This window comes from Oncorhynchus gorbuscha, linkage group LG22 (genome assembly GCF_021184085.1).
Source record: "Oncorhynchus gorbuscha isolate QuinsamMale2020 ecotype Even-year linkage group LG22, OgorEven_v1.0, whole genome shotgun sequence".
Taxonomy (NCBI): Eukaryota; Metazoa; Chordata; class Actinopteri; order Salmoniformes; family Salmonidae; genus Oncorhynchus; species Oncorhynchus gorbuscha.
In genome coordinates, this window is record NC_060194.1 from 5516549 (window position 1) to 5539397 (window position 22849).

Here is a 22849-nt window from a genome sequence, read left to right on the forward strand (position 1 = left end):
GTAGCCGACAACACCACCAGCAGATGTGTATATGCACGGTCTAAACTTTACAGGGAGGCGAGCACATTCTCATGTCAAATTGCATCCTGCCTAAGAACAGCCCTTAGACGTAGTATATTGGCCATATACCACAGCTCCTCGGGCCTTATTGATTAAATATCCATGAGGAGTCCTCTATCTCTATGACAATATATGGGCATTATGATCCTATTGATTGATAATTACTTGAGTGCTGCCAGCTGCCACCATGGAAACTGTTACCCTACCCTTCATTCCATGACATACCATTTTTAAAAAAACTTTATGACCAAAATGATCCTATTGACACTTTGTAGTCAGTGTTGACACCAGAATACATGTCTGACTCATATCGATGCCACAGGCCATTTTCAAAATGAATAGTTGCTTTCTAGGGGCAGTCGCTCTTTATTTTTTTTAAAGACATTCAAAACAAGGCAGGGTTTTAGAATAGACTTTACTATCCCACCTCCTGTGGCTGAGCATTGTGCTGAAAGCCAAGGGGCACGGCCTGGTGAAGTAGCATGTAATAATTTGGCTGTTGCCAAGTCCCAAATAAATAGCTGTTTGAATTTGGGATGGCGCCAACTTCTTCAGTGTAGAATTTGTCATTGTCAAAACAAAATCAACCTGTCAAAGTTTGAGTGCTCATCACTGAACGGTTCAGTACGGTTTGGTTTCTTTTTCCTCATTAGAATACCTCTATTTTAAGTAGGCCACAAAACCCTTGCCACGTATAAAACAATGGTGCCAAGAACGGAAGTTGTTCTTTTTGTAGAGCTGTAGTTTCACTGTCGTAACCGGGACAACCGGTACCAGATGTGGTGAGTGAGCGTGTGGCACAGGAACCACCCACACTTCTCTCTTTCACATCTACCTCAAATCATCCCCGGCCTGCACGAACCACTGTACCCAAGCATTTTCAACCATCTCTGAGCTCAATGCAAGAGGGTCCTTTTTCACCGACATGTATTGCTACATAAGCTAATGTCAGCATCTTACAAAATGTCTCAAATTTAAAACGTTACCACACACACACACACACACACACACACACACACACACACACACACACACACACACACACACACACACACACACACACACACACACAAAGAATGACAACAGTGGGAAGTTAGAAGCGGAAGACAGGGGTTTATGTATACAATTAGGAATTTGAATAGTAAAAAAAAAAGACGTATTAGGTTGCTTCTGCACCACAAGACATTTTCAAAATGTGACCACATCTTTCTTTACTGAGAGCTGCACACTCAGATCCTCCACCTTGGGAATCCACGACAGTGAGAGCGGAAGAGGGGAGGAAAAGAGAGACCGAGTCAGAGAGAGAGACACACACACATATCTACACTACAATCAAGTACTAAAACAGCTAGTTAGTGGTGGCTGGAAGAAACAGATCCGCACCCAAAAACTGTTCAGGACAAAAGATTCACTGATCAAGAGCACCAATTAAAACGCGTCACAGTACTAACATTGTAGGGGGGAAAAAGGGCCAGTGCTGCTGCTTTTGGAGAAGAGGTTTTTGTTATCCCACAATTGAAAGTCATGCAGGCTGGTTGCTAACGGTGATGTCCATGTTCCGTCCTTGTCTGAAGTGTCAACACACATTACGCCCCCACCCACCCACCCACCCACCCACCCACCCACACACACACACAGAGAGAAATGGCACAGGCAGGCAACACATACAGGCAGACAAACACACAGACACACACAGAGAGAGAAATGGCACAGGCAGGCAACACATACAGGCAGACAAACACACAGACACACACAGAGAGAGAAAGAAAATGGCATTTTTCCAGTAACCTTCAGAAACAAATGGCACAAGCAGGCAACACATACAGGCAGACAAACACAAAGGCAGACTGTCCAAATAGCAAACCCACATTTGTACACCAAGCATTGTGTTTTGTGTAGCGGTATCGGTTGTGTTTCCTTTTGGCTTGTCATGACATTGATGTTACTCTGCTGCAATTCATTAGGCTTGTAAATGTCAACTATACATTTCATAGGTCCCCTATCATCAGTCTAATTTTAATTCAGTAAAATCCCATTTTTTCCCTCTTTGTCAAGAAATAACTAGGAGTATCATATGTATTCAATTGGTGGGCATGTGTTGAGCACAGATAAAATCACAATAACGTAGCTCACAATCTTGTTAGCGAAAATATTATTTTTCTCTAGTTTGAACTTTCCATCAACTCTAACTTGAGTATTGAACATTTGACAATTGGCTTATCCACAAGAGTTTGGGATGCTAAAAATACTAATTCTACACAACTTTTATTCTTGTTTTTTAAATCCCCTCTGGGCGCCCAATCAAACGCAGCAAGTCGGGCTGTCATTTTGTTCCAACATGACCACCGTCTAGACCACAAATTCTTAGTTGGGCCTTGCAAGTTCCAAAAGCATCAAAGGGAAGTTCAGGTTAAAAATTAAAAATAAAGTGCATTTTCTTTTGCTAAAATAAAATGAGGAGCCCCATTTCACACAAGAAGTCATATTTAAATATCAAAAATGTATTCTACTAAAAATGATTTAATTGAATTCAGATTGAAAATAGATAACGTACACATTTATACTTAAAAGATATACAGTTAGCTCTAAAAGTATTTGGATAGTGACATTTTTCGTTGTTGTTATGGCTCTGTATTCCAGCACTTTGGATTGGAAATTATAGAATGACTATGACGTTAAAGGGCAGACTGTCAGCTTTAACATGAGGATATTTTCACCCATATCGGGGGAACCGTTCAGAAATTAGAGCACTTTTTGTACACAGTCCCCCCGTTTTAGGGGACCAAAAGTATAGAGACAGATTCACTTATATGTGTATTAAAGTAGTTAAACATTTAGTATTTGGTCCCATATTCCTTGCATGCACTGACTACATCAAGCTTGTTGAGTGCATTTGCTGTTGGTTTCAGATTTGTTTCAGATTATTTTGTGCCCAATAGAAGTTAATGGTAAATAATGTATTGTCATTTTGGAGTCACTTTTATTATACATTTTTATTGTAAATAGAAATAAAATGTTTCTAAACACTTGTATATTAATATGGATGCTACCATGATTACGGATATTCCTGAATGAATTCTAAATAATGACGAGTGAGAAAGTTAGACGCACAAATATCATACCTCCCCCTGCCCCAAAAAACTACTAACCTCCCGTTATTGTAATGGTGAGAGCTTAGCATGTCTTCGGGGTATGATATTTGTGCATCTGTCTCGCACTCATCATTATTCACGAATCATTCAGGACTATCCGTAATCATAGTAGATGTAATCATTGCGTGCTAGGAATATGGGACCAAATACTAAACTTTTGACTACTTCAATACACATAAGTGAATTTGTCCCAATACATTTGGTCCCCAAAAATGGTGAGACTACGTCCAAAAAGTGCTGTAAATTTTTCAACGGTTCCCCCGATATGGATGAAAATAGCCTCAAATTAAAGCTGACAGTCTGCACTAACTTCACAGTCATTGTATCGTTTCTAAATCCAAAGTGCTGGAGTACAGAGCCAAAACAACAACAAATGTATCACTATCCCAATACTTCTGGAGCCTCACTGTATATATATTACATGTGTCCAGGTAAAAGAGCATGAACCTTGGCAGCCATATACAGGGCAAGCCTGAGCTGGAGTGAAATGTAATGAAACCAATTCCTACCAGACAGTAGTGTGGCCTGATGCTTCATTCACAAACACACAAACAAGCAAAACCACACACTAAGTCTTCAAAAGTCTAAATGGGTCACACTATCATACGGTCCCCCGTAGATCAGCATCCACCATCTTTAAAGGTCCCTCTGAAAATGAAAGACCGATAAGGATTAGTGAAATAACAGAGGTGTCCATTGTGGGAGAAAAGAATTCTGTTGATTAGAGCCTAAACGTAAAACAGCATTACTATACTATTGCGAAGGGGTGAGCTTGTCACGCCTTGGTCTTATTGTTTTGTGTTTTCGTTATATATTTGGTCAGACCAAATCAAATCAAATTTTATTTGTCACATACACATGGTTAGCAGATGTTAAATGCGAGTGTAGCGAAATGCTTGTGCTTCTAGTTCCGACAATGCAGTGATAACCAACAAGTAATCTAACTAACAATTCTAACTAACAATTCCAAAACTACTGGGTGTGACATGGGTTTATGTTATATGTTATATTGTATTTTCGTATTGGGGTTTGTAGTATTTGGGATCGCGGCTGATTAGGGGTGTTGTATAGGCTTGGCTGCCTGAGGCGGTTCTCAATCAGAGTCAGGTGATTCTCGTTGTCTCTGATTGGGAACCGTATTTAGGTAGCCTGGTTTCGCTGTGTATTTTGTGGGTGAATGTTCCTCTCTCTGTGTAGTGTTCACCAGACAGGCTGTAATAGGTTTCTCGTTCCGTTTGTTGTTTTGTATTTGTATAGTTATTTCATGTTACGCTCTTCATTCATTAAAGTCATGAGTAACTACCACGCTGCATTTCGGTCCGACTCTCTTTCCACAGACAAAGAACGACGTTACAGAGCTCTTCACTACAAGGACATTGTTTAGTTAATGTATTTATTGCTTATTTATTGGATAAACCAAGTTGTATGCAGAATCCCTTTCATTTGAACCATTCATCATTCCATGCAATTAATACTATAGCTACAATGTCAATTGCACAGAATTGCATCATTGGAAACGTACGGCAGGGGTTCCCAAACATTTTTGCTTTGTGACCCACCAATTGAGGTGTCGTGAGTCGCGACCTACCATAAGGGTTGAGCGGTCATTTTTTGTTTTTTAGACACACAGATCAAAGAATAAGAAAAAAAAGATAGCATTTTCCAAACCAATTTCCTACAATTCTATGTATTTTGGCATGGCTGGCGTTCTCACGCTCAAAACATTACAACATGAAATGGGGGCTAAATTGTCTAGCTTTTATTTTGCAGATTGTAAATTCTCAAAGATTGTAGGCCATTATTGAAAAATGTATAGGTCCACTATCTTTGCTAAATAGTTTTAGTCGTTTTAAGTTCACACTGAAAATGTTCTCCTATCCCGAAAATGTTTTTTTAACATTTTTAATATCAATGTCGTTCCGCGACTCACCTGGACCCCTGTCGCCACGTAGGGTGTGTTCTCGGTGCTGGTCTGGATGGAGCTGGATATGTTCAAGTCGCGTCGAAGACAATGTTAGCATTTTAGCTAACCCTTTCTCTAAACTTAACCAATTTGCCGAACCTGCCACGTTAATTCTCCTAACCTGCTACGAAAAGTCACGTCTGTTAATCAAAACCGCCAGGCCTGCCCCTGAGAACCACGTGGGTTCCGAATAACGTGATACTCCGTCAATTGCACCTCTTCCCTAATTGGTTCTGTATCCTGTTTGGTTAGTTAATTGAGTGGATGTTTGAATACAGGCCTCTGACCTAATTATTAAAGGAACCGCTTTTAACAACAGGTGTGTCATTATTTGAGAGATCCGTGTGTGTGTGTGTGTGTGTGTGTGTGTGTGTGTGTGTGTGTGTGTGTGTGTGTGTGTGTGTGTGTGTGTGTGTGTGTGTGTGTGTGTGTGTGTGTGTGTGTGTGTGTGTGTGTGTGTGTGTGTGTAAGGTGAGCCACAGTTTTCGGTCTGTTTACAACATTTTTTTGTTAAGAGAGGCAGCCGGCTCTCAACTACCTATACAAAAGCCATTAAACAGGCACCAACCATTTCATCAAATCACCACAATTACACATTGCCAATGCTAAAACTACAGCTACGTGTACCACCTCGTTTCATCCTTCGTACCCCAGAGAGAGTTGCTCATGCTAACCTGCAGTGTGAGGGTGTGCTCAGCCTCTCAGAGGCCAGCGGAGCCACAGAGAGACGGGTCCTCCTGCAGGGCCAGCGTCTGGTTGACAAAACTCAGCATGCCCGTCAGGGAGCTCATGTCCATCTCCTCCTGGGTCTCCTGCCTGAGGGGGGACTCTCTCTCCTCCCTCTCCTCCGACATTTTGTCCACCATGTAGGTGAGGGGGTTGAAGGAGAGGTCTGAGGCAGAGGTGGCCTCCAGTCGGCTGAGGCCCTGCCAGCTGTGGTCAGGCTGGTACGGTGTGGGGGACATGAAGGAGGTGTCCCAGGGGAGGTGCTGACCCAGGGCTTCCCGTAACGTGGCCTTCAGGTTCTGAGGGAGATCAAGGGAGGAGTCCACACTGCTGCACTCCACGGGCCAGTCTGGAGTGTGGGTTTGGGGTGGGCGAGGAGGGGAATGGTGTTGTATGTGGTGGGGTGAAGGGGAACGGGTGTGAGAGTGAGTGGGTGGTGGAGAAGGGTGGGAGAGTTTGTGAGGGGAGTGGGTGTGAGTGGGTGGGGAGAAGCAGGTGTGTTTATGAGGAGAGTGGGTGCATGAGTGAGTGTGTGGGGGAGAATGGTGGTGTGTGTGAGGGGGCGGAGGGGATGAGGGCAGGGTGATCTCTGGGTGAAGGTGGAACGTGGCGTGGTGGAGCTCTGTAGCTCTCTCCAGACTGGAAATTCTGGCCTGTAGGCGGGTGACTTCAGACTCCTGAAGGGATGAGAAGAGTCAGTCATTCAGTAGCTAGGATTTATTTTTTTCCACCAGAGGTGTTTCCATCAACCTGACTTGTTGCGGATAAAAGGCTGTGTGTGACAACGTAGGTCACATTAAAAGCACTTTCACGCGTAATTTCCGAATAAAAAAACTAAACACAAACAACAGAAGTTTAACTTTTCGTCACATTTTCAACCGATGGTTTTGTGACACAAACTGTTGGGATAAATAGCTAATTTGCCCAATCTGGTTTTGAGGCATGCTCTCTAGACAAGGGGCAGGTTATATGGTGAGGTCCTTTTATTTGATAATTGGCAGCCAATCACCTATCATCATGTCACAAACATTCAAATAATGGTCTACCTTCGATATTTAATGAAAATGTGCATGATCACCGTACACTGAACCATGTGAAATGCATCATAACTCATTTAACCTGCCTATTAACGTTGAATGCTTTTCCACGTCATGGTGGTAGGCCTACAACGTAACATATCATTGCGTGACTCCAAGTTTACTTCGATATGATGGTTCATCATATGAATATTTGTGTATAAATGTGTTTCCACCGCAAATTGTCACGTAATCCATTTCCAAATCCAAATTCTCCTTGTCCAGCGGATTTTATTCTGTCAACATTTTCATTATAAATGGCCTGTTGTGACTTCTTTTTTTATCCGTCAGGTCATTCATCCGCATGAAATGGATGGATAGAAACCTGGTTACTGACAATGAGGTAAAACTATCAGCTAGGCCAATAGTTAATAACATCAAATGAAATAAAGGCGCACCAGAAGAATTGCATGTTTAAATCTAGGAACCAAAGTGTTGGTCAGTGTTTCCCAGGGGACCCTAATCACATTTGAATAGAAGCTGCCCTGACTCCTTCACCATTTCTTAATACCTTGTAGAATGAGGCAATTTTATCTCTCTAAAAATATCCTCCATCTTGGAGGAAGACAGCACAATGAAACTGGAGTATATGTTCATGCCCAGTAAGGGGAGGGGGGGGGACTCTTTCACTAGCCCAGTCCCAGGCTTACGGTACTCTACCTTGATGAGCAGGGCCTCGCGGGCGCTCTGCAGGCTGGTCTGGGTGGCGTGGAGCTGGGCCTGCAGGTGGGCCGCCTGGGCCCTGGTCTGCTCTAGCTGCAGCTGGCTCTGCTGCAGTCTGGAGGCCAGGTGCTCCTGGGAGCTCCGCAGGCTGCAGCTCATCTGCTCCGACACCTTCAGGAGCTGGCCCCGCGTCTGCTGCAGGGAATAGAGCTGGGGGAGGGGCAACAGAGAAAGGAGGAAGGAGAGCGAAGTTAGAAGCGCGTACTGTAGGAACTTTAGCAGTTATTGCATGTGTAAAAGGACTGGTGATTAGGGAAATGACGAGAAACAAAGAAGTGAAAGAGGGACTGGGGAAGAGATTGATGAGGTGATATATACAGTAGTGCCCTCAAAAACTCAACTCTGGACCTCGAAGCCAGTTCCACTGCGTCTCTCCCCCCATTGTTCACATGAGACACCAGGTGGGTGATACTAATTATCAGGTGGGAACAGAAAAACAGCAGGCTTCGGACCTCGTAGAATAACCCTGCAGTAGAGGACGACAGAAACGGAAGAACAGTGGAGAAAGAGGAAGATGGGAGTGTGCGTGTGAGAGAGAAAGAGAAAGCCAAATGAACAGACAGAGATGGACAGAGGCTGCATAGACATCCACAGTTCCTGGGGCCCCGTTGTACCTCCTTGCTGTGCTGTTCCCTCTCCTGCTCCAGCTCCTGCTGTAGGGAGGAGATGGTGACTTGCAGTCTGGCTTCCCCCTGGACCCAGCGGCCCTCCCTGGCAGACAGCTTCTCCTCTAGACTCCTCACCTGCGCCTCCTATATGAGACCCAACAACACAGTTAAGGTCATCATCTGGCCATAGAAGAATGAACAGAAATACCACAATTTGTTATTATGGATAAACAGCGAGAATACATGGATTTATTAGGCATTTACAGACAACCAAACGAAGGTTTCACCTTTTCCCTGGCATGTTGAGTGATGCTGTCCAGCTCTTCGGTCAGGCTCTCGCAGCGAGTCTGTGTGTCCCGCAGCTCTTGCGTTGTTCTCTGCAGCTCCTCCCGACACACACGCAGGTTCTGGCCCTGCTCCAGAAAGTCCTGGAGCAAAAGGTCAAAGGTTAAATCAGACGGAGCCTAGACGGTCAGTCCATCGATTTTTTTTTTTAGAGCATTTACTTTATGGATTACTCCAAATAGACATTAAGATTGTCCAGGGTTCATTCAAAAAGGTTCCCGGAAAGGGAACAGTGAACAATGCATGATAGTCCATTATGAGGTTATCGATCCAGAGACATCTTGCCAATTGCTATAGCTTCTAAGTTGAATGCTGTCGGTGGTATTTATTTAACTTCTCTGTTCAACCATCTATCTGTCCCACCATGAGAATAATGATACCATAAGTATTACCCATCTTTCCGTACTTCAACGTAAGCCTCCATCTATCAACAGATCCATTCATCGCCTCATCCCACCATACCTTCTCGGAATCCTCCTTCCCTTGTAGTTGTGCCTTTAGCAGGTCTAACCTCTCACTCAAAAACGCCACCTGGGGAGGCAAAACATGAGGCGATAGTCAACTACAGTACTTCAGCTATAACACTATAGCAGAACGGAGAGTACTTGTAACGGGTATATGCTTTTCCAGGGGCAACAAATGACTCCCGAATTACACAGATTGAAGAATAGAGGTGTGTGTGTAATTTACCCGTTTGTCTCGGGCTTTGACCTCTCCCTCTCTTTGGTCCAGAGTCTGCTGTAGGGCCTGAACCTTCTTGTCCATCTCCACCTTATGGTCTCTGATGGCCACGTCCAACTGGCCCAGCTGAGGAAGAGGGAGACACCCATATGGAGAGAAGCTCTGGATTTCTTCGCATCCCACTCATTAAAGACTATGACCATATTCAAGTGGAATAAACCTCATATGGCACGCCATGAAATGTTGCCTCGGTTTAGTGTGTGTGTGTGTGTGTACGTACCAGCTGTGCTCTCTGCTGGAGCTCCCCCTGTCTCTCCTTCAATGCTGTGTCCATGTCCAACACCTCGTGATTCCTCTCCTCCAACTCCCTCTGGCTTTCCCTGCAGTGCACACGCAGACAGTGAAATCACTGTACACCAGGGGCCTATTTCACACAGAAGATCTCAACAGCTGATCGCAGCTGTGTAGCAGGCATTTTGTTTCACACACACACACACACACACACACACACACACACACACACACACACACACACACACACACACACACACACACACACACACACACACACACACACACACACTCAAAGGGAAACTACTTGAGACTAACGCAGCGATATTGTGCGTGTTTGAGATCAGTGGTTTAGACTTCAATGTAGTTGATGTGAAAATCCCCTTGCATCCCAAATAACTACTCATTGTGTGGTCAAGACTGGTGATTCTGCGCCGTGCCTTGCTCAAAATGATCCCCCCCAAACATACTTTCTTTTTTTAGGCCTTTACTTTTACATACATTTCATCAGTGGTTGAGGTTCAGCAATGTAGCTGCTCAATAGGGTTTACAGATCAGGTGTTACTGTTCCTGTTGTATGTTTGAATGACAGTGAGAGATAATCCACTTGTAAAACTGCCAAAGCTTCACAATAATACCTCGCCATTACATTCACCTAATTAGAACGTGCCCTTAGACAGTTCGTCATATTGGCTGGTGGCATGTTGGGTGGGGGACAATTGTGTATTTAACAACGATGTTCACCAGAAATGAACTGGTTGGTATCAGATGGAGGGTTTTAATCAATTAAGCAGACAAATATGAGTGATATTATAACTCCTGTTCTGTGTTCCTATTTACACAAAGAGATCATGTGAATGAAATGATTAACGACTCCCGTGGGAGCTCGGTATCCGTGTGGGCCGTGTGTGTGTGTGCCACCAAAGTAAACTGCAGTTTGTTCACCGACTGCAACAAAACCTCAAAACAATACACAATTTATTTTGAAAATAATACATTTCAACAAAATAATAAGAGCATGATACATATTATGAATGCCAGAGGCTAGCTCAGCCAGGGGCTAGCTCAGCCAGAGGCTGGCTCAGCCAGAGGCTAGCTCAGCCAGAGGCTGGCTCAGCCAGGGGCTAGCTCAGCCAGAGGCTGGCTCAGCCAGGGCTAGCTCAGCCAGAGGCTAGCTCAGGCAGGGGCTAGCTCAGCCAGAGGCTAACTACACATAGCTAGCCTATTCTCTTGAAACAGAGGCTTTCCCTCGATGATGAGCTCACATCAGGTTTTAGTGCAAAGAAAAGTTACGTTATTTAACATTGCAACTAATGCTCAACAAACACAAATGTGCACAGTACATAATATTTACTTAAATATTTCTAGACATATTACATAATATATTATATTTACTAATTATATAATAAAAAGTGACAGTTAAAGACGAAAAAGGTCACCCAAAATCAATTATTCTTAAACCTGACCAAAGAACGTCTAAACATATGACTTTTGATTTCAGTCTTCCCAAATCGCCCGTCAACGAGGTCTCAGACACAAATCCACAGACCTCGACTGGTCAGTGGTTGCCATGGTTACACGGTCTGTTGAAAGCGTGTGTGACTTCCGGCGTGTGGGCAGGGCTTCTTCAATGATATGAAGATCTTTACCTTCAAAACGGCTCTGCAAAAATTACTTCGATTTTTATTTATGTGTTCTGAGTTTATTTTGTTTAGGAAGCATTTCCTAAAGATTTGAGGGGAGACGTGTTCTGTTCAGCAGAGCAACAAATGGACAACCCCGGTCAAGGCCCCTCCCCCCGTCGGGAGGTTGGCAGAGAGGCTCACCTGAGCTCGGCCGACAATTTCTCCAGTGATGTCTGTCGTTCGTCTGCGCTGACCTGCGTGTGCTGTAACAGCTCTCTCAGCTCCTGTAGGTTCTCTAGGGTGTTGTGCATCTCACTGCGCACCCCCTGTAGCTGTCCCTCCAGAGTCTCCGCCCGCTGCACAGAGTTCCGCCTGTCCTCCTCGCAGCGGTGGAGCTTCTCCTCCAAGTCCACAACTGCAGGGGGGAGGAGGGGAGAAAGGGCTTCCACGATGACTATAGATGTGGTAGAGAGGTCAGTGGAATGCAGACCATGGCGGATATATACAGTAATCACGAAAAATTGAAATAAAATTGGCCCCAACTTTGATTGAATGAATGAAGAATTGAAGAAAGACCAGAAACTAAAATAATCTCCAATCCCCCCCCTAGTGTGTTTTACCCGCGTCATTCTTCTTCTCCAGTAGGCCCTGGGTCTGCTGCAGGGTCTCCTCCATGCAACTGAGCTGGGAGGACTTCATGCTGGCGTCCTTCCGCAGCCTTTGCAGCTCCTGCTCCATGGATGACAGCTCCCCACGACACCGATTCATCTCAGACGACAGCTGACTGGAATACACACACGCACGCACGCAGTTAGCATACAAGTATCCTAACACGGACAAGATACTTGTACAGATGACATGCAGAGATTCACACCCTGCACTCACACACATCCTAGACACCCTCCATCTGGCCCCTACCGAACTGGGCACAAATGTGCTCGCATTAGGAATCCTCTCAGCAACCTAGGCCACTGCACTACCCGCAAAAAATATATAAAAATGGAGCCTACTCAGGTTCTATATGACTTGGACAGAACTAGAGTACTAACAGAGTAACCTGAACTAGAGTAGTAACCTGAACTAGAGTACTAACAGAGTAACCTGAACTAGAGTAGTAACCTGAACTAGAGTACTAACCGAGTAACCTGAACTAGAGTACTAACCTGAACTAGAGTACTAACCTGAACTAGAGTACTAACCTGAACTAGAGTACTAACTGACTAACAACAAGTAGAGTACTAACAACAAGTAGAGTACTAACTGACTAACAACAAGTAGAGTACTAACTGACTAACAACAAGTAGAGTACTAACTGACTAACAACAAGTAGAGTAGAGTACTAACTGACTAACAACAAGTAGAGTACTAACTGACTAACAACAAGTAGAGTAGAGTACTAACTGACTAACAACAAGTAGAGTAGAGTACTAACAACAAGTAGAGTACTAACTGACTAACAACAAGTAGAGTACTAACTGACTAACAACAAGTAGAGTACTAACTGACTAACAACAAGTAGAGTAGATTACTGACTAACAACAAGTAGAGTAGAGTACTAACTGACTAACAACAAGTAGAGTAGAGTACTAACTGACTAACAACAAGTAGAGTAGAGTACTAACTGACTAACAACAAGTAGAGTAGAGTACTAACTGACTAACAACAAGTAGAGTAGAGTACTAACTGACTAACAACAAGTAGAGTAGAGTACTACCAACAAGTAGAGTAGAGTACTAACTGACTAACAACAAGTAGAGTAGAGTACTAACTGACTAACAACAAGTAGAGTAGAGTACTAACTGACTAACAACAAGTAGAGTAGAGTACTAACTGACTAACAACAAGTAGAGTAGAGTACTAACTGACTAACAACAAGTAGAGTAGAGTTCTAACAACAAGTAGAGTAGAGTACTAACTGACTAACAACAAGTAGAGTAGAGTACTAACTGACTAACAACAAGTAGAGTAGAGTACTAACTGACTAACAACAAGTAGAGTAGAGTACTAACTGACTAACAACAACTACAGTACTAAGTAACTTGAACTAGAGTACTAACAGAGTAACTTGAACTAGAGTACTAACTGAGTCACCTGAACTAGAGTACTGAGTCACCTGAACTAGAGTACTGAGTCACCTGAACTAGAGTACTGAGTCACCTGAACTAGAGTACTGAGTCACCTGAACTAGAGTACTGAGTCACCTGAACTAGAGTACTAACTGAGTCACCTGAACTAGAGTACTAACTGAGTCACCTGAACTAGAGTACTGAGTCACCTGAACTAGAGTACTAACTGAGTCACCTGAACTAGAGTACTAACTGAGTCACCTGAACTAGAGTACTAACTGAGTCACCTGAACTAGAGTACTAACTGAGTCACCTGAACTAGAGTACTAACTGAGTCACCTGAACTAGAGTACTAACTGAGTCACACTGAACTAGAGTACTAACTGAACTAGTCAACTGAACTAGAGTACTAACTGAGTCACCTGAACTACTGAGTCACCTGAACTGAGTAAGTCACCTGAACTAGAGTCACTGAACTAGAGTACTGACACTGAACTAGAGTACTGAGTCACCTGAACTAGAGTACTGAGTCACCTGAACTAGAGTACTGAGTCACCTGAACTAGAGTACTAACTGAGTCACCTGAACTAGAGTACTGAGTCACCTGAACTAGAGTACTAACTGAGTAACCTGAACTAGAGTACTGAGTCACCTGAACTAGAGTACTGAGTCACCTGAACTAGAGTACTAACTGAGTAACAACTACTATACTAATTAAGTAACCTGAACTACAGTACTAACTGAGTCACCTGAACTAGAGTACTAACTGAGTCACCTGAACTAGAGTACTGACTGAGTAACAACTACTATACTAATTAAGTAACCTGAACTAGAGTACTGAGTCACCTGAACTAGAGTACTGAGTCACCTGAACTAGAGTACTAACTGAGTAACCTGAACTAGAGTACTAACTGAGTAACAACTACTATACTAATTAAGTAACCTGAACTACAGTACTAACTCAGTAACCTGAACTAGAGTGCTAACTGAGTAACCAGAGTTAGAACTCTGAGTAAGATCTCTGTATCGATCCTCCCTAAGTAGTGACTTAATAGACAAAGCAATGTTCTTTCCTAGTCAAAGTGCTCCTCTATGCTTCGCTCCGCTCCCTCATTAAGTGTTAAACTGCACCCTAAGATAAGCTCTCGCTCTAAGGAGAACGCTTCAGAGAGGAGCGGTGTATATATACCCCCAATATATACCCCCTGACAAAGGGAGGAGCGCGTGGGGGGGGGGGAGATGAGACACACACAATAAACCCCCTGGTTGTTGAGGCACTAGAGTCATGGGACTGTCTTATTCTGTCAGCACTATGCCGATGGGAACATTTCTCTCCTCCTCGCTCTCTTTCTGCTACAGGGCAGGAACTGCTCGGTCTGGCCTGAACTCCAACCACTCCCACTGACCGACAGAGAACAGTTGCAATATACACACGGAGAGGATTTTGTGAGGTCTTATCTTAAGGTCATACAAAGTTAGTATGATATGCATCAACGTGGCGCAAAAGCTTGAAAAATATTTTACACTATCTTTCAACGGCTAAGATATCATAAAAATGTGTTTGTTTTGGGGGGTAAGCAAAACAAATAAGCGTATTTGAATGGCTTCATTAACGAATCAGACGTGAGTGCAATGTCTGAATTCAATCACATTTAGTGAATTGTGTGACTGAAGCATTCTATATCAAACTAAGCAATGACAAATGCTTAATTGGAATGAATACAAAATCTTCTGTGGTGTCTTACGTGACAGAGCCAGAAAGCTGTGCAGCCTGTCGCCTCTTCTCCTGCACCTCCTTGTCAGCCTCCTGCACCACCTCCTCTCTCCTCCTCAGCTCCTCCTCCAGAGACAAGCGCGCCCGCTCCACCTCCTGCTCCAACGCAGACACCTGGCAACAAATATCATTCATATTATACAGTAGCAGTCAAAAGTTCGGACACATCTACACTCATTCAAGGGTTTTCCTATCTTTTTACAATTTTCTAGATTGTAGAATAATAGTAGAGACGTCACAACTATGAAATAACACATATGGAATAAGTAGTAACCAAAAAAACTAAAAAGTGTTAAAGATCTTCAAAGTAACCACTCTTTGCCTTGATGACAGCTTTTGCACACTCTTGGCATTCTAAATCACTAAAGTTGGAGACTTATATAGTTGAGGTCGGAAGTTTACATACACCTCAGCCAAATACATTTAAACTCAGTTTCACAATTCCTGACATTTAATCCGAGTAAAAAATCCCTGTCTTCGGTCAGTTAGGATCACCACTTCATTTTAAGAATGTGAAACGTCAGAATAATAGCAAGACAGAATGATTTATTTCAGATTTTATTTCTTTCATCAAATCCCCAGCGGGTCAGAAGATTACATACACCTTAGCCAAATTACATAGAATTAGTATTTGGTAGCATTGCCTTTCAATTGCTTAACTTGGGTCAAACGTTTTGGGTAGCCTTTCACAGGCTTCCCACAATAAGTTGGGTGAATTTTGGCACATTCCTCTTGGCAGAAATGGTGTGACTGAGTCAGGTTTGTAGGCCTCCTTGCTCGAACACGCTTTTTCAGTTCTGCCCACACATTTCCTATGGGATTGAGGTCAGGGCTTTGTGATGGCCACTCCAACACCTCGACTTTGTTGTCCTTAAGCCATTTTGCCACAACTTTGGAAGAATTACATTTACATTTACATTTAAGTCATTTAGCAGACGCTCTTATCCAGAGCGACTTACAAATTGGTGCATTCACCTTATGACATCCAGTGGAACAGTCACTTTACAATAGTGCATCTAAATCTTAATGGGTCCATTTGGAAGACCCATTAGGAATCAAGCTTGAACTTCCTGACTGATGTCTTGAGATGTTACTTCAATATATCCACAATTTTCCTCCCTCAAGATTGGCATCTTTTTTGTGAAGTGCACCAGTCCCTCCTGCAGCAAAGCACCCCCACAACATGATACTGCCACCCCCATGCTTCACAGCTTGCAATCCTCCCCCCTTTTCCTCCAAACATAACGATGGTCATTATGGCCAAACAGTTCCATTTTTGTTTCATCAGACCAGGGAACATTTCTCCAAAAAGTATGATTTTTGTCCCCATGTGCAGTTGCAAACCGTAGTCTGGCGGTTTTGGAGCAGTGGCTTCTTCCTTGCTGAGTGGCCTTTCAGGTTGTCGATATAGGACTCATTTTACTGTGGATATAGATACTTTTGTACCCGTTTCCTCCAGCATCTTCACAAGGTCCTTTGTTGTTGTTCTGGGATTGATTTGCACTTTTCGCACCAAAGTACGTTCATCTCTAGGAGACAGAATGCGTCTCCTTCCTGAGCGGTATGATGGCTGTGTGGTCCCATAGTGTTTATACTTGCGTACTATTGTTTGTGCAGATGATAGTGGTACCTTCAGCCGTTTGGAAATTGCTCCCAAGGATGAACCAGACATGTGGAGGTCTACAAAAACAATGTTAGATCTTGGCTGATTTCTCTTGATTTCCCCATGATGTCAAGCAAAGAGGCACTTTCTTTTGAAGGTAGGATTTGAAATACATCTACAGGTACATCTCCAATTGATTCAAATTATGTCAATTAGCCTATCAGAAGCTTCTAAAGCCATGACATCATTTTCTGGAATTTTCCAAGCTGTTTAAAGGCACAGTCAACTTAGCGTACGTAAACTTCTGACCCACTGGAATTGTGATACAGTGAATTATAAATTAAATAATCTGTCTTTAAACAATTGTTGGATAAATTATTTTTGTCATGCACAAAGTAGATGTCCTAACTGACTTGCCAAAACTATAGTTTGTTAACAAGACATTTGTGGAGTGGTTGAAAAATAAGTTTTAATGACTCCAACCTAAGTGTATGTAAACTTCCGACTGCATCACCCTCACTAACTTTAAGCGTCAGCTGTCAGAGCAGCTTACCGATCACTGCAGCTGTACATAGCCCATCTGTAAATAGCCCATCCAACCAACTACATACCCCATCCCCATATTTGTTTTCCTGCTCTTTTGCACACCAGTATTTCTACTGGCACAACCTCATCTGCACATATCACTCCAGTGTAAATTGCTAAATTGTAATTACTTCGCCACTATTAACCTATTTATTGCCTTACCTCCTTACTTCATTTGCACACACTGTATACAGATGTTTCTATTGTGTTATTGACTGTACGTTTGTTTATCCCATGTGAAGTCTGTGTTGTTTTTGTCATACTGCTTTGCTTTATCCTGGCCAGGTCGCAGTTGTAAATGAGAACTTGTTCTCAACTGGCCTAAAAATGGTGAAATAAAATAAATAAAAATTTCAACCAGCTAAGCCTGGAATGCTTTTTCAACAGTCTTGAAGGAGTTCCCACATATGCTGAGCACTTCTTGACTGCTTTTCCTTCACTCTGCGGTCCGACTCATCCCAAACCATCTCAATTGGGTTGAGGTCGGGTGATTGTGGAGGCCAGATCATCTGGTACAGCACTCAATCACTCTTCTTCTTGATCAAATAGCTCTTACACAGCCTGGAAGTGTGTTTTGGGTCATTGTCCTGGTGAAAAAAGTAATGACAGTCCCACTAAGCCCAAACCAGATGGGATGGCGTATCACTGCAGAATGCTGTGGAAGCCATGCTGGCTAAGAGTGCCTTGAATTCTAAATAAATCACAGACAGTGTCACCAGCAAAGCACGCCATAATATGGACTTGGTCTTTTACCAAATAGGGCTATTTTCTGTATACCACTCTTACAAATGATTGTCTCAAACGCATTAAGGAAAGACATTGCACAAATTAACAAGTCACACCTGCCTGGTACGGCAATTACTCGGCCTCCGACCGCAAGGCACTACAGAGGGTAGTGCGTACGGCCCAGTACATCACTGGGGCTAAGCTGCCTGACATCCAGGACCTCTACACCAGGCGGTTTCAGAGGAAGGCCCTAAAAAATGTCAAAGACCCCAGCCACCCGTCATAGACTGTTCTCTCTACTACCGCACAGCAAGCGGTACCGGAGTGCCAAGTCTAGGACAAAAAGGCTTCTCAACAGTTTTTACCCCCAAGCCATAAGATTCCTGAACAGGTAATCAAATGGCTACCCGGACTATTTGCATTGTGTCCCCCCCCCAACCCCTCTTTTACGCTGCAGCTACTCTGTTTATCATATATGAATAGTCACTAACTATACATTCATGTACATACTACCTCAATCAGCCCGACTAACCGGTGTCTGTATGTAGCCTCGCTACTTTTATAGCCTCGCTACTGTATAAAGATAGTATTTTTACTGCCTCAGACAACAGCACAAAGGGCAAGAAGGTAAAGACAACAATAAATCAAACAAGGCAGCCACAACTGTCAGTAAGTGTGTCCATGTTGGAGTCTGAATGAAGAGATGGAGATAAAACGGTCCAGTTTGAGTGTTTGTTGCAGCTCGTTCCAGTCGCTAACTGCAGCGAACCGAAAAGAGGAGCGACCCAGGGATGTATGCGCTTTGGGGACCTTTAACAGAATGTGACTGGCAGAATGGGTGTTGTATGTGGAGGGTGAGGGCTGCAGTAGAAATATAAATTATAAATATAAATATGAATCAACCAGTGGGTCTTGCGACGGGTATACAGAGATGACCAGTTTACAGAGGAGTATAGAGTGCAGTGACGAGTCCTATACTGGCGCGTTGGTGGCAAATCTGATGGCCGAATGGTAAAGGACATCGAGTCGCTCGAGAGCACCCTTACCTGCCGATCTATGAATTAGTCTAGCATGGGTGGGATGGTCATCTAAATCAGGGTTAGTTTGGCAGCTGGGGTGAAAGAGGAGCGATTACGATAGAGAAAACCAAGTCTAGTTTAACCTTAGCCTGCAGCTTTGATATGTGCTTAGAGAAGGACAGAGTACCATCAAGCCATAATCCCAAGTACTTGTATGGAGGTGACTACCTCAAGCTCTAAATCCTCAGATGAAGGAGTAACACCGGTGAGGGGCATTCTTCTTACCAAACAACAAGACCTTAGTTTGGAGGTGTTCAGAACAAGGTTAAGGGCAGAGAAAGATTTTTGGACACCAAGAAAGCTTTGTTGTAAAGCATTTAACACAAAACCCAGGGAGGGGCCAGCTGAGTATAAGTGTGTATCATCTGCATATAAATGGATGAGAGAGCTTCCAACTGCCGGAGCTATGTTGCTGATGTAAATTGAGAAGAGCGTGGGGCCTAGGATCAAGTCTTGGGGTACTCCCTTGGTGACAGGCAGCGGCTGAGACAGAAGATGTTCTGACTTTATACACTGCACTCTTTGAGAGAGGTAGTTAGCAAACCAGGCCAAAGACCCCTCTGAGATACCAATATACCTGAGGGGCGTCGGCTGGCTTTAGAGAGTTGGGCTAGTAACCGAAAGGCTGACAAGATAAAAATCTTCCCTTTCCTTAGCCGGCCCACAATAATGGAATGGTCTACCGTATCAAAAGCTTTGACCAAGTTAATAAAAATAGCAGCACCACATTGCTTAAAATCAAGGGCAATGGTGACATCATTGAGGACCTTTAAGGTTGCAGTGACACATCCATAACCTGAGTGGAAACTAGATTGCGTACCCGAAGAGAATACTATAGAGGTCAAGAAAGCCAGTCAGTTGATTATTGACAAGTTTTTCCAACCCTTTTGATAAACAGGGCAAAATATAAATTGGCCTAGTTAGGATCAGCTTGATCTCCCCCTTTAAATAAAGGACAGACCGTGGCTGCCTTCCAAGCAATGGGAACCTCCCCAGAGAGGAGAGACAGGTTAAAAAGGTCAGCGATGGGCTTGGAGATGATAGGGGCATCAACCCTAAAGAAGAAAGGGAGCTCCTTTGGCACCTCGGACTCCGTGACCGCCTGCAGGGAGACATTTTGTAGGAGATGAGGAAACATTGGACGGGCAAGGAGGCTTTTTTTTAAATGTACTTTTCCTTGATTACATTATTTGATCTGTCGTTCTCTTTCCTAGAAAGAGAGAAGAAATGAAATAAGGGAGAGTGAGACTGTCTGGCCAAAAATATTGAAAGATAAAAGTGGCATACAGGAAGTAGATGATAAATCAGGAAGTGTCCATGAGAATGAGGAAGAACGACAGGCTGCATACTTTGAAGAATCTCAAATATACTGTATTTTGATTTGTTTAACACTTTTTTTGTTTACTACATGATTCCATGTGTGTTATTTCATAGTTTTGATGTCTTAACAAATACTCTACAATGTAGAAATAGAAAAACCCTTGAATGAGTAGGTGTTTTAAAACTTTTGACCGGTAGTGTGTGTGTGTGTGTGTGTGTGTGTGTGTGTGTGTGTGTGTGTGTGTGTGTGTGTGTGTGTGTGTGTGTGTGTGTGTGTGTGTGTGTGTGTGTGTGTATGTTTGGCCCTACCTGTTCAGTGTGTGTGTGTGTGTGTGTGTGTGTGTGTGTGTGTGTGTGTGTATGTTTGGCCCTACCTGTTCAGTGTGTGTGTGTGTGTGTGTGTGTGTGTGTGTGTGTGTGTGTGTGTGTGTGTGTGTGTGTGTGTGTGTGTGTGTGTGTGTGTGTGTGTGTGTGTGTGTGTGTGTGTGTGTGTGTGTGTGTGTATATATATATCCCATATTCAATTAGTAATACCAAATACTGTAATACAACTGGTTTTACTTTAAGTTGCATTTCTGTGTATAATGGTTTTTGATACGGTAAAATACCCACTTAAATTATTCCCCTTAAAACAAATGGAAGACTTGATGATAACCTAGTTGACAAAAGGTTTACACAGAAAGCATGTTGCCTGTGGGAAATTCAGCTCTCATGTTCCCTGTCAAGCCACGCTTTGTAGGCAGAAAAGTCCCGCCCGCAAGTGAATAGATTTATACTGGCTTTGGTTAATGGACTCATTGTACTATGTTTTTTTGTTAAGGGGAGTTTTGAGAAAAAGAAAAAAAATTAACAGCGTGGTCAAATACTAAAATGAGTTGAAGTGAATTAATAGAATATACGCATTTCCTTTTCAGGGAGTCTTTCTGGAAGTGGTTTGCACTGTAACACAGAGGTCAATATAATAGGCTGTGTCCTGCTTATTCAGCTGCATGAAGACTACTTGACCATTGAGATACAACCTGGGTCAAGTCCCCATGTGTGTTTTACCTTCGCTGTCACTGCGATGTCAGGAGGCCGCCCTGTCTACAAGACACATGTTCCTACCTGGCGTCTAGGTAGAGCATCCGTTAGTCTCTCCAAGCAGGCATCCGTACCTGTCCCTGTAGCTGGCTCTGGCTTTCCTCCAGTTCGGCCACACGGGTGCTGCTCTCCTGTAGCATGCTCTGCTGCCGCTGCAGGGAGTACTGAAGCTGGACACAGCGCTCACTGGAACGGCCACACACCAGAGCGCTGCTACGCAACTCCTCCTGCAGAGACGACAGCTGTGGAGTAGAGCGAGAGAGAGACAGGGGTTTATACACACACACAGACATGGACTCTCTCACATGTACACACAGACGACAAGGTGAGACACACATACACAAGCACGGTAACGGAGCGTGTCAGACAGTCACAACGGAGTATAAGCAACAGGGCGGTAGCAACACGGAACATAGACGCACACCTCTTTGCCCTTGAGGTCCAGCTGTCTCTGATAGTGCTGCTTAGCGTCCTCCGTCTGCAGTAGGCGGGAGCTCAGCTCATCCCGACAGGACGACAGGGCCGTCTCCAGCTGCCTCACCTGACACACGTCATATACACAGAACATGAAATACGGTCCGTGTCGAGCCACACATGTTCCCGTCCTCTTTGCTTTGCCATACATCCCTTGTGAAGCTCGTACGCGCCCTTGTCAACGATCTACGGTAAGATGGCGGTAAGACACTCGGTTTGATATTGATATGTCGTCACCACGCGTCTTTGCAGAGTACAGTACGGTACAGTTGATTTGCATTTAAACTGAGTGCTAGAAAAACCTGGGTATAGCATTCAACACAGTGTCTTCCATTTATTGTTACCTTGGTGGAAGACTCGGTGACCTGCTCTCTGACACTCCGTAGAGCCTCCTCGCCGTGTCTCACTTTGGTCTCTCTCTCCTGGTGATAAGTACATTGGGATCTCATGACAAGGTGCACAGCACACAAGCAAGCCATTCATTCCATTAACGCCATGGCTTCACGTACGGTCATGAAATGTCATTTCATGAGTGTTCTGGCACAAAATGGCTGCCGTGCCATGCATCCCAGTTACATAGTAGTGGTTCCTGAGAGGATGTGTAGGATTAAACTGTATAGCTGCGGTGGTTCTGACCTGTGTGAGCTGGTCCAGGGAAACCTGCAATAGGTGGGCTGTGCTCTGGGCCTCGTGTCTCTCCCTCTGGGCACAACACACAGCCTGTTCCAGCTCTGAGACCTGGGCCCGGGTCTGGTCCAGAGACAACTGCAGCTGGAGACAGGGAAGGAGGAAGAGAGGGAGAGAGGGACAGAGGCAAAGAGATAAAAAGGGAGAAAGCCACTACTACCGAGAGAGCCCACAACGACATGTTTTTATTTTTATTTTGTACTTT

General features: G+C 43.8%; 1 protein-coding gene across 1 annotated transcript in view; it reads right to left on the reverse strand.

Moving 5' to 3' along the window:
- Positions 1-2560: 2560 nt before the first annotated feature.
- Positions 2561-22849, reverse strand: part of ccdc18 (coiled-coil domain containing 18) — a 36922-nt gene continuing 16633 nt past the window's right edge. The window contains exons 13-27 of the mRNA XM_046321684.1: positions 22594-22728; positions 22302-22379; positions 21908-22024; positions 21558-21725; positions 15062-15204; positions 11871-12034; positions 11452-11665; positions 9615-9714; positions 9344-9460; positions 9116-9184; positions 8596-8736; positions 8315-8452; positions 7638-7850; positions 5850-6578; positions 2561-3860 (exon numbers count right to left, since the gene is read on the reverse strand). Of these exons, the coding sequence (XP_046177640.1) occupies positions 5877-6578; positions 7638-7850; positions 8315-8452; positions 8596-8736; positions 9116-9184; positions 9344-9460; positions 9615-9714; positions 11452-11665; positions 11871-12034; positions 15062-15204; positions 21558-21725; positions 21908-22024; positions 22302-22379; positions 22594-22728 (2499 nt within the window). The 3' untranslated portion in view covers positions 2561-3860; positions 5850-5876. The remainder of the gene's footprint in view (positions 3861-5849; positions 6579-7637; positions 7851-8314; positions 8453-8595; positions 8737-9115; positions 9185-9343; positions 9461-9614; positions 9715-11451; positions 11666-11870; positions 12035-15061; positions 15205-21557; positions 21726-21907; positions 22025-22301; positions 22380-22593; positions 22729-22849) is intronic.